The following is an 11,952-nucleotide window of genomic DNA, read 5'->3' as shown; positions in this document are numbered from 1 at the left end:
TGAAGAACTCCTGAAAGCTGTGGCACTTCCCCCGTCTCCCCTCCCCAAATAGCTGCTAAGCACACTGTGTGATACATATTCATGGAGCAGGGGGGCTTCCTGAAGGCGCTTCATGGCCACAAGTTACACACTGGTACTCAGAAACTGGGAGGTCACAGGTGAGGGGAGCAGGCTGCTGGGCTTCAATGGAGAGGGCCAGGCTGGGGCTGTAAACTCTCAGCTCTGGCAAGCCGTGGCCTTGTGAGGGCACCAGCTGGGCTGCTACCTCTTTCTTTTAAAGAGAAACCAGAAACACCTTGGCTCCCCTCCGAGTTCTCCTCTGGAGTTCTTAATCTCTTTTAGACTCTGGTACCTAATTTAAATTCTATTAAAATACAGTGTGCACTGAACCTTTTCCGTTCAAAGTGTGGTCAGGGGCAGCCTTGGCACCACCTGGGAGCTTATTAGACTTAGAAACTCTCAGCCCCAGGCCAGAATCTGCATTTTAATAAGATCTCCAGGCGACTGATGTACACATTAAAGTGAGAAGCCCTGAATTAGAGGAATACATGAGGGAGCCAGAGGTGCTTTGACTGCCTGATGGGGACTCCTGACTCGGGTAAAGCAGCCCCACCTGTTAAGACCCAAGGGTGCGCTGAAGTTCATGATTCAAAATTCAGCTACTGCCTAGGGGCTCCTTTAATTATATCAATTTATTCAAGTATTATAAAAACCCTCTCGGTGGCAAGAGACAAAATAGAAAGCCTGTAAACATGATTTTATCCCCTGTCCCTTCCAAGGAGTTTCCTGATAGGAAATTGAATTCTAGTTGGCAAATGCAGTGATGAGGTCTATAGAAAAGGGTCCCGTGACGTGGCCATTGTCTCTTTAATCTGCCCCAGTCCGATGGGGCTGGCTGGACCCTGCCACTTGGTCACGATGTGGTCACGTGAGTTCCATTCGCTAGTGGCCCCTGCCCCAGGAGGCCAGAGGCTCTTTGGCAGAGGCCCCTGGGGGACGGGCCCCACGGGCAGCAGACACAGGCAGGTGGGGAGAAGGCAGTCTCTCTTCGAGAACACTGTATTGCTCAGGCTGCTTGAGTCACAGCAGACATCCAGGTGACGGCCGAGGGCCAGGTGAGGGGCTGAGGCACAGGTGCTGTCGGAAGCTTGGCTTGGTGCTGGGGCTGAGACACCCAGAGTCAGTGGCCTTGGACTTTCCCCTGCAGAAGCCAGAACCTGACAAAACAAAGTCTCCAAAACAGGCCACGGTGGGCAGCTGGAGGTTTCAGTCCTTGAAGGAGCTGCCAGCATCACCTGGCTGCTCCTTCTCGGCCACTGAGAGCTCCCCGTTCATCTCCTGCAGGGGGTGGTACACATAAGACCCATCCAGGTGCCGGCTCCACCTGGCTCTGGAACTGAGGAGCAAGGACACGTTTGCAACCATGCTGATCAGCAGAAGGAAAACCAAGGCCAGGGTGAGGGCCAGCCAGGTGGTCCTGCAGACAGGAGAGAAATCCTGAAGGGGGACTGCTGGGCAAACTCAGGGCTTCAGGAGTATTGGAGGGATGTCCCTCCCTCTCACTTCGCTCCTCCACCCACAACATGGACATAGGGTGGGGCCTCTGGGGACCACACAGGGACCGTCAAGGAGCAATGGGCCTTGTGGGGCTCAGGCACACTCCAGACACATGTTCGGGGAACAGTGGGGACAGCTGATACATGGATGCAGCTGGTGCTGCCACACCTGATATTTCAAGATAAACTATAAAAAAAAAAGTTTTACATGAATATTACTGGTTTTCAGATGTTGTTAATAAATCTTTTACAACGGTTAAGTTGGGAATACCAACTCAAATGACCTAACCCAGCCCCGGGCAGCATCAGTCTGCTTCCAATGCTTCACAGGATGTTTGCTGACAACAGAGGCTGGACTCTGCTCCAGGGTCCTCAGAGCAGACAGCAAGTAGCTGTCAATGGGTTCCAGGTCTGGGTGGGGAAGGGGGGGTCCTCAAAGTCTCACACCTGAGGAGACTGAGCTTAAGGCCAGGGGCTGGATTCCTGGGAGCTCCTGTCCCTGCTCTGGTGCATTTCAAAAGCCCATTTTCAGTATTCTACAGGCCTCACCCCACTCAGACTCACTGGGTCAGGATCCCCAAGAGGGACCTGGCATCTGCATTACTGACGAGCTCCCAGGGGTTGCCTCTGGAACAATGCTGGGGAGCTCTTCATTCATACCCACACCTGGTTTCCACCTCCAGAGGGGGCGGGGTGTGTGTGGGGTCAGGCCTGGGTGCCAGGGGAGGTGAGAACCACAAGCAACAAGGTTCTCATAGCAGGTCCCCGGACCATCAGTGCGGGCATCACCGGGAATGCGGATGCACTGGCTCCTCCCCAGCGGCAGAAACGCCGGGGGTGGAGCCCAGCACTCTCTTGATACACTCTCCTCCCTGAGGTTAGGCTTGAAAATAAAGCCTCAACACAAGGCCTGAGTGCACACAGGTGCCTGAGGAGTAATGCAAGTTCCTTGGGGCTTCTGGACCTGGAGCTGAGAACAAGTTGTGAGTTGCCACGCCTGAGGACAGTAAGCCCATGCCCAGCCCCCTCGACTCCCCCTGTGTGGTGACCAAGGTCCTTCTCACCATGTCCTTTTGAGCATCAACTGTGACTCTCCCTGTGCTCACAGGGACATTGGAGAAATGTCACCTGGGTGCCCAGCTGCCACCTGCTAGCCTTCCCAGTCCCTCGATGGCAGAGGGAGGGGGTCTCCTCTGCCCCAGGTCCCACCAAAGCACCTACCCAGTGAGAAGGGAGAATTCTCTTGTCTGCAGGATGACCTGGGATGGCTGGAGACACTGCTTCACTGTAAAAAATCAAGGTGAGGTTGAGGGTCTGGGAGGGTTTGGGTCTGCCCTCTCCTGCCCCCAGGGGACTTGTGGGGGGCATACCTTGGGAGAAAATGCTGCTCAGGGTGGATGCCTGGGTGAGGTTGCAGCTGCCAGTCTGGGGGTCACAGGGACACTGGTGCTCACACTCACAAGGCTTCTGGCAGCCTGGCCCATGCCAGCCGAGGGGACACTCTGCAGTGAAGAGGCAGGAAGATAGAAATGGAGGTGCCAGTGGCAGGACCTCTCTCTGAACTGACAGGATAGGCCCCAGGTATGCACAGAGCCTAGCTTAAGGGGAGTTGCACCCCCTCCCCCCCACACATACACTCCCCAGCCAGACCTGAGGTGCCCTGGGTGGTGTTCCCTCTTGGCTGACTCAGGGGCCCATCCAGCTTACCCTGAACACAGCTGTCTCCAGTGAAGCCAGGGGGACAGGTGCAGGTCCCCTGAACTGGGTCACAGGTAGCTCCATTCTGGCATTGGCATGTTTTGGCACAGTCCTCCCCAAAGGAGCCACTGCTGCAAGCTGGGATGGGGGAAGGGAGGTCTTTGCAAAATCTGGCCCTGTCCCTCCCAGGCTGGAGCCAACAGGGTTGCAAATGGACCACAGTCACCCCGAGTGGCCTTGGGGCTCACATATTCTCCCTGAAACTGTGCCCTCATGGAGCTTCAAGTCTAAGAGGGCAGGTGGCCAGCAAGCTAGAAAGCAAACGTCCAAGTATGGGGAGGACAAGCAAAGCAGGGACGTGACCTCTTAGCAGCAGCAAACCACTGAGGGGGTGGGTGGTGGCGAGGCCTCGGAGGACATGACGTTAGGCTGAGACTTAGAGAGGAGAAGCAGAGGGCAGAGCGAGCAGGGAGGGACTGGAGCACCCAGGGCCTGGCAGGTCACACTGAGTAGTTTGGGTTTTCACTAAGTGTGAAAGAAAACCACTGAAGGGTTTAAGCTGTGGATGTTTGTAGTGGGTTGAACTGAGTCTCCCCAAAAGACATGTCCTTAACTCCTAGAATCTGTAAACAGGAACTTATTTGGAAATAGGGTCTTTATAGATACACTTAAGTTTAAGGATCTTGAGATGAGATCATTTTAGATTTAGGGTGAGCCCTAAATTCAGTGACCTTGGTAAGATAACAGAGAGGGAGAGTGAACACACAGGGAGGCCATGTGAAGACGAGGGCAGAGACTGGAATGATGTGGCCATAAGCCAAGGAACGCTGGAAGCCACTAGGAGCTGAAAGAGGTAGGAAGGATCCTCCCCTAGACCTTCCAGAGGGAGCATGCCTCTGACAACACCTGGATTTTGCAGTTCTGGCCTCCAGAAGTGTGAGAATACATTTCTGTTGTTTTAAGCTGCCCAGTTTATAGAATTTGTTGCAGCAGTCCCAGGACACCAATGCAGTGATTTACATGTGAGGACAGAGCGACAGAGACAAAAGGCAAGCGATGTGCAGACCAAAAGGCGAGGATGAAGGCAGCTGCCACACTCACCCTCTCCCCACGTGCCCCGGGGTGGGGGAGGGGCTGGCCTAGTGGCTTTTACCTTCACTGCAGTTGGACCCTGTCCATCCAGCTTCGCAGCGGCAGCCAGCTGCCAAGACAAGACCAAGAAGGTCAGGTGAGGGTGCAGGCAGAGCTGGGCAGGGAGTGCTGGGAGCCCGGGTTAGAGCTGCCTCTCCACAGCCTCCACTCACTCTCTGTGCAGAGGCCATGCTGGCTGCAGTTGGAGGGGCCACAGTCCAGCTCGTCGCAGGCCGCACCCCGCCAGAAGTACCCTGTGCACTGGCAGTGCCCCTCCACACAGGTCCCATGGCCGTTGCAATCAGGTGGCTGGCAGTGGGGCTTGTGCACGCACACCACAGTGGACACACTTCGGGGACAGCGCCACATGTTGTCCTGGCTGCAAGGGGACACAGTTTGAAGAAAGGCTGTGGTGTTGACCATCACCAGCCAGTCCCCCCAAACCTCAACTGCAGCCTAGAAGTGCTGCCTTTCACCACTGTCCTATCTCCAGACTTTCATAGGTTCTTCTCAACCCCCACAGTCCCTTTCACCCCAGGGCCTTTGCACATGCTATTCTCTCTGCCCAGAAGGCTCTTCCACCCCTGCTGCCTACCCATCTCCTCCTCCTTTAGATGTCATTCATGCTTCACTACCCTCAGAGAGATTTTTCCTGACCAATCAACCCTCCTTCACCAGCTTAGGTAGTACTGGTACACTATATATGCTTCCTGTAAGCAGTGAGAGGCAGGGATCTCGGCTCTTCCTGCTCACTGCTGAATCCTCAGGACCTGACACATAGCAGGTACTCTGTATTTGTCGAATGACACAGAGACAGGCCTAGACTTAGACCTCAAGAAGGGGTCTCTAGTGTGTTTACCAGTGATCTGACGGGTAACTGGCCAAGGTCCCATTGAGCACGAAGGTTGCAGAGCCCCCTCCATCCAGGTTGATGGCATTGACCACATCCTGTTTCAGCAGGAACTCCGCCATCTCCCACAGGTTGATGCTGTAGCACAAGAGCAGCACTAGTGACAGTGCCTACCACCATTTCCTGTTTAATTCTTTGTACTTTCCATAGTGGATGGTATCATGTCCATGGTGGCAGTCAAATTTCTAAATGGCCCCCCAAAGATGCCCCATCCTAATCCCAGAAGCTGCGGATATAGAGATCACTCCCATGATTATGTTACGCTACATGGCACAGCTGCCCACAAATGGGGACTCTGTCCTGGATTATCTGGGTGGGCCCCATGGAATCACGAGAGCCCTTAAAAGCAGAAAACTTGCCCTGGCCGGGTGGCTCAGTTGGTTAGAGCATCATCCTGTACAACAACAGGAGAGTTCCGGTCAGGGCACATGCCTAGGTTGCAGGTTCAATCCCAGGTCGGGGCACGTGCCAGAGGCAGCCTATTGGTGTTCCACTCTCACACTGCTGTTTCTCTTTCTCTCCCTCTCCCTTCCTCTCTCTCTAAAAAACCAATAAAAATGTTTAGTAAATAAAATATAAATAAAAGCAGAGAACTTTCTCTGGCTAGTGGTGGAAAAGGAAGTGAGAGAGATTGGAAATCTGAGGGGATCAGAGGGATTTGACACATCTCTGCTGGCTTGAAGATGGGGAAGGTACACATCTGAGGAGGAACAGGGGTGGCCAAAGGAGCCGCGGCCCAAGCTGTCAGCCAACAAGGACTCAAAGACCTCAGTCCTACAACTGCAAGGAACTGCATTCTGCCAACAACCTAAGTGAGCTGGGAAGAGGATTCTTTCCCTGAAGCTCCACAGAAGTGCTCTGCCTGGCCAACAGCTTGACTCTGTGGGATACCCTGAACACAGAGCCCAGTGAGCCCTCCAAACTCCTGACCTACAGAACTATGATGTAACAAATGGATGCTCATTTGCTACACAGCAATAGCACAATAACACACTCTCTTCACAGAGCATGAACATGTGGCTCAGAGGGGTTGAGTGACTTGTCTATGGCCAGAGAACTAGCAGACAGCTGAGCTGGGCCTGGAATCGAGGTCTTCTCCTTGCTAACTTTGTGATAATTTCCTTTTACCCCAACTGAGACTCAGGAGGGAGGTAGCCTAAACTGGGGAGACTGAGAGAAAGTGTGGAAGATGACAAGTTCTTAGAAGTGGGAAGGCAGGCAACAGATGGGTGTGAACATCCCCAGGAAACAGTTGGCAGTCAGAGGGCAGCCATTGGTGGGTATAAGTTCCTCAAAGGACTCAGCCCAGGCCCAGAGGCTCTGGTTCCTGGCACTCACCCCCGCTGCTCCGTCTGCCCATCTGCATGGAAGAGCACCAGCTGCCCCTTCCGGTCATGGCCCACAGCCGTCCTCGCCGATATCACATTCACAAATTTGCTGAAGGGACCTGAAAGAGAAGCACTGGCCCTTTGGGAGGCCTTCTAGACTCAGTCTGCCACTTCCTGCCAATACATGCTATCCAGTGTTTCCCTGCCTCACCACTGTGCCACTACAGCCAGCCTCACACAGGAGCCAAAGGGCTCTTCTTAAGTGTAAATCAAGTAATATCGGCCTCCAGGTGAAAAGCCTCTTATGGCTTCCATTGTGCTTACAGCAATATCCAAACACTTTACCAAGGCCCAGCATGACCATCCTGGCCTGTTCTCCTACCATATCTCCCAGGGCTTCCCTCTCATCACCCTGCAGCCACTTTCTGTTCCCTCTGGCTGGATTGTGCTTCTCCTCAGTTCTTCTCTGGTTTGTTCCTTCTGATCTAAGCCTCCTCCATGAGGCCATCCCTGACTGCTCAGTCTAAAACTGCCCATTTTCACATTATGGCCAGGGTGTCCCTTCCCTGCCCCAGCATTCCACATCCCAGTGGTTTTCAAACTTGAGCGTCCATCAAAATCACCCAATGAGGCTTGTTAAAACATGAGCTTGGGACTCACTCCCAGGGATTCTGATCTGTAGCTTTGAGGGAGGCCTATAACAAGCTCCTGGGTGACACTGACGCTGCTGGTCCACAAACATTTTAGCAGCACTCTTCCATTTCCTTGACCCTAGCCCCATTTCCATTTCCTTCCACCTACCCCTGTTCTCCCAACTTTATTTTTCTCTTAGCCCTTACCACTTCTTTTTAGCAAATTATGTATCTATTTTCTCTCTTATATATTGAGCAGGCATCTTATCTGCCTTAATCCCTGATCCCCAGTACCTACAACAGTACTTATTGAAATACTTCCCCTACAGCCCCTCTGGTCCTGGTTCTCAGGAGCACTGTTGCCACCCCCACCCCACCTGTCTCCTGTGTCTCATCGCACTCAGCCGCCTGGCTCTCATTGATGTAGATGCTTCCATTTCGAATCAGCCACACGACCCCACTCAGCAGCTGCACAAATGGGTTCTCAGTGTCCAGCACCTCCTCTTCAGACAGGTACCTGGACACAGGGAAGGTGTGAAGTTCACTTACCAGCAGGGGCAGCTGTGGGTAGTGGGGCTCCTTCCCTTCCCCACCCTACCCCCAGTGGCCTAGATGCTTGATTTCTCCTCCTGCCTCAGGAACCTGCCTGGTCCTAATCCCAAAAACAGCCTTATAAACAGTCTGTAAGTCCAGGCTATGTCACTGAATAGAAACATACTTCAATTTCCCAGGCTGCCATCCTGGCCAAACTACCACCTGATGTCTGTACAGCTCTTAACTGGCCTCCTTGCTTCTACAATAGCCCTCCAGACTAGTCTCCAGCCAGGGTTAGAGGCAAGCTTTTAAATAATCATCACACTCAGTTCTGTCATCCTCTTATACTCTGCTCCTTCCTTCATCCCTCACAGCACCAAGCCGCTATGCACCTCTGAGCCTTAGCGCTTGCTGCTCCTTCTGACTTCAATGCTCTTCCTCCAGTTCTGACCCTGGCTGATTTGTGAATAACCTTTAGGCCTCAACTCAAAAGGCGTCACCTTCTCAAACAAGCCTTTCCGGATCACCCTCCCTAAAACCAACACTCTGGACAACCGGTTGACCGTGTTCATTGCTTCACTTCACATACACAATCTGAATTCATCTTAATGATCTGCCTGGCTTTTATCGACCCTCGTATCGGGAGAGGTCCATGGAGGCGAAGGCTGTGTGTCTCGTTCACTGCTACGCACACTCGCAGCGCACAGCGCGCTGCCTGGCACGCTGCCTGGCACGCTGCCTGGCACACAGCAGGGGCTCGGCGAGAGCGGAGGACGCCTGCCCCCTGCAGGGAGGGTGTTACTCATCCCGTCCGCAGGTGAGGCGGCGCAGCCGGGTAGGCGAGTTGAACATGGCAGCTCAACACACATTTCAGGTCCTCTCCCGACGACAGTCCCGGGGCTCCCTGCCTCCTCACCCGGTGACCAGGGTCCCGTCGCGGCGGATCCCGAACTGCGCGTTCTGCAGCCCCCCGGCGTCGTTCACCAGCCGCCCGTCGCTCACCACGTTCCCCAGGCACTCGCCGGTGTCCATGCGGAAGAAGCCGCCGTTCTGCGCGACGCTGCAGCGGGCCGGCCGCGCCGTCTCCTCCACGGTGGCGCGGCGCCGGGCCGCGCAGCCGCCGGGCCCGCCGGGCTCCAGCACCGAGAAGGTGCGCAGCGGCTCGGCCGCCCGCGTCAGGTGGCCGGGCACGGCGCGGCCGGCGAAATGCGAAACGAAGGCGCGCACGGCCGGGCCGCGGGCGCCGGGGGTCGCGGGGGCGGGCGGCCAGCTCTCGTGCTCGCGGTGGCCCACGCGCATCCGGGCGCAGTCCCGGGGGGGGCGCGCGCGCGCGCGGGGGTAGGGCGGCAGCAGGTCGTCGTCCAGCGAGGCTCTGCGGGGGAGGGGCGGCCGTGAGCTTGGAGGGCTGTGGCCCGGGGTGGCGGGGCGGAGAGGGGACCCCTGAACCTGGCTCACCCCTCACCCCCCGCCACGATCCCCGGGCGCTGTACTCACCCCCAACCGAAGCCGCCGGACGCCTCCCCGAGGAAGCTGAGCAGCGTCAGGAAGAGAAGCCAGGGACCCATGGAGGCCGCCATGTTGGACGCCGGCCTCCGGTCACGTGGGCTCGACCCACGTTACTCACGACCCGCGGTGGCGGCCTCCGGCGCTCATGGAATCGGTGCCCGCCTTCGGGCTTGTGCACCGCGGGTCCGGGCGGCCGTGTACTGCGCTTGCTCGGCAGGGGCCGCGGCGGCGGGTTGGCCGCGGGAACTTTTCATGTTGATGTAATGTCCACCCTACGGAAGTTGCAAGATAATATAAGGAGCTCGGATGTAACTTTGACCTATATTTACCAATTGTTAATGTTTCTCCGTTTGCTCCTGTATTTGTACTTGATTCATCTGCATTTTTTTTTTTCCTGAACCATTTACAGCAAAGTTGCAGACACCATGATCCTTCACTTCAGTAATTCACTGTGTGTCTTCTACCAACAAGGACATTTTCTTGCATAACCACAGGCCAGGTAAAATCAGGACATTTCAAATTGATAGAGTTCTATTTTTTTTTTTTTTAATATGTTTTTATTGATTTCAGAGAGAGGAAGGGGGAGAGAGAGAGACCTCAATGATGAGAATCACTGATCGGCTGCCTCCTGCACGCCCCCTACCGGGGATGCAGCCTGCAACCCGGGCATGTGCCCTGACCGGGAATCCAACTGCGATAGGATCATATAGGTCGGTGCGCAACTGCTGAGCCGTGCCGGCTGGGCGGTAGAGTTCTATTATCTAACCCACAGTTCACATTCAAATTTTGCCAATTGTCCCTATAATGTCCCATTAGAAAAGAAAAGGCCCCAAATGGAGTCACTTGTGCTAAGCCCCGCATCACCAAATAGAGACATCTAACCTAATTGCAATTTCAGCCCCTCCCAGGAAGGTAATCTTAACCTGTCAGTCTGGATTTTCCTGGTCAGCACTACAGAGGCAATGTGTATACACAAAAAAGTGGTTCTGTGGAAAGTAACCGTACGGGGTGATCTCATCACAGATTCTTAACTGGGCAGGCTACGGTGGGTAGTCGTGCCCCAGGCATATAACTTCTCCAGTAAAAGGTTTATCTTAGCTTTAAGCAAGCCATGTCCATTATTCCTGTGCATCTAGGTTAACACACCTTTGGAACCCCCCCCCCTTTTCAGGCCCCTCCTTCTAAAGCATGGCCACCCTCAAGAGAGCACAAATTTTAACTGTCCTATAATCCTATTCCTGCCTTACTTTATCCCGCCTTCGTTTACTCTTCCTTATGATCCCTCCTTAATCTTAAATGCATAAAAGAAACTTCAACCTGTTATTCTATGAAGCATTTTTCTCAGTCTCTTGAGACCTTGCTTCCAGGCATATCCTCTGTTTTGCTCAAATACATCATTATAAAAATTCTCTACAGGTTTGGGTTCTCTTATATCAACATGTGCCTGATATACCCCTTTTGTCTCTTGAAGGAGGTCATCTTGCCTGAAACAATGCACTCTTTTTCCACCTCTGCCCATAAAAGCCTTTCATTTTGTACATCTCCTTGGAGCTCCTCCCTAATTGCTAGATGGACTGCTGCCTGATTTCAGAATCATTTAATAAAGCCAATTAGATCCTCACATTTATGTAGTTGAACTTCTTTTAACAATCCTTTGTAGCTATTTCCCCCAAATCCAGGATCCAATCCAGGAGTTGCATTTTTAAAAAAATTAGATTCTTTATTAAGGAAATTCGATTCCTTGTTAGAACTTTTTAGATTCGTGTTTGCAAACACTTAACATAGGGGGTGGTGGGGGGGAACGAAGAACAACTCACACCATCCTTTGCCCAGCTTCTGCTGCAGAAGAAGGACCTAGGAGAATGGAGCTCCAGATAGGGGTTTCCACTTGAACTTTGCCTGGCTTGTGCTCCAGGGCCTCAAAATGCCTTCATAACCTGGGAACTGGGCTCTGGGTAGCATTGGGGGACCACTGGGTCACCGCCTCCTGGACTGCATGGGGGAGCTCTGAGTCTCTGTCTCCTGGGCAGCATTCCTCCCTGAGCTTTGCACACAGAGTTGGCGGTGATAGTAAGCCAAGGTCATGATCATCTTGGACACATCCTTTTGGTAAGAAGGCTGACCAAATATCAAGATCTCAGCCTCACCTTCAGGGTCCCACTGATTAATGCAAGGCGAGGTCTGTGACATAGTCTGGACGTGAGGAACGTGCTCTCTGCCGGGCTGAAGATTGCTTGCAACGGCCACGCCTCCAGGTGAACTGCATTCAGACTCTTCAGGTACTCAGTGTGGAACCAGTAGGGCTGCTTGGTGATGTTACCGAGTACCTGGAATGGCGCCCCTTCCCACTGCTCCAGTTGCAAACACTTAAGAGCGCTGGAAACCACTTGGGGTGGCCGGAAGGTCGCAGAAGGGCCTGACTGCGGTCTAGGAGTGGCATTTAATTGTCATGTCTCTTTGGTCTCTCTGAATCTAGAACAGTTCCTCAGCCTCTCTTTTTCTTTAATCTTTAAAAAAATTTTTAAAAATTTATTGATTTTAGAGTAAGAGAATAGGAGAGAGAGAGAGATTGATTTGCTGTCACACTTACTTATGCATTCATTAGTTGATTCTTGTATGTGCGCTAACCCGGGATCAAACCTGCAACTTTAGCATAT

The 11,952-nt window shown here is 53.4% G+C and overlaps 1 protein-coding gene across 1 annotated transcript; it reads right to left on the bottom strand.

Annotated features, from left to right (window-relative positions):
- Positions 1–459: 459 nt before the first annotated feature.
- On the bottom strand, positions 460–9,382 carry NAGPA (N-acetylglucosamine-1-phosphodiester alpha-N-acetylglucosaminidase). Its single transcript, XM_087815658.1, has 11 exons — positions 9,284–9,382; positions 8,706–9,161; positions 7,633–7,772; positions 6,634–6,742; positions 5,245–5,373; positions 4,559–4,764; positions 4,408–4,455; positions 3,264–3,392; positions 2,927–3,058; positions 2,778–2,841; positions 460–1,477 (listed from the first exon to the last, which is right to left on the bottom strand). Exons 1-11 carry the CDS (start codon positions 9,364–9,366, stop codon positions 1,267–1,269), a joined length of 1,707 nt encoding a protein of 568 aa, XP_087671784.1. The 5' UTR covers positions 9,367–9,382; the 3' UTR covers positions 460–1,266.
- Between the last annotated feature and the right edge of the window lie 2,570 nt (positions 9,383–11,952).

This window comes from Miniopterus natalensis, chromosome 3 (genome assembly GCF_054644295.1).
Source record: "Miniopterus natalensis isolate mMinNat1 chromosome 3, mMinNat1.hap1, whole genome shotgun sequence".
Classification (NCBI taxonomy): Eukaryota; Metazoa; Chordata; class Mammalia; order Chiroptera; family Miniopteridae; genus Miniopterus; species Miniopterus natalensis.
The sequence above is the reverse complement of the archived record's forward strand: the minus strand, read 5'-3'. Positions and strand labels throughout refer to the sequence as shown.

What these genes read in the sequence shown, in the direction of transcription:
- NAGPA (XM_087815658.1), bottom strand. Translation starts at nt 9,366, where the DNA reads ATGGCGGCCTCCATGGGTCCCTGGCTTCTCTTCCTGACGCTGCTCAGC. An exon ending in GGGCAGACGGAGCAGCGGGG is followed by an intron (nt 5,374 to 6,633) that starts GTGAGTGCCAGG and finishes CTTGTGCTACAG; the next exon opens with CATCAACCTGTGGGAGATGG. An exon ending in GCATGGCCTCTGCACAGAGA is followed by an intron (nt 4,456 to 4,558) that starts GTGAGTGGAGGC and finishes TTGTCTTGGCAG; the next exon opens with CTGGCTGCCGCTGCGAAGCT.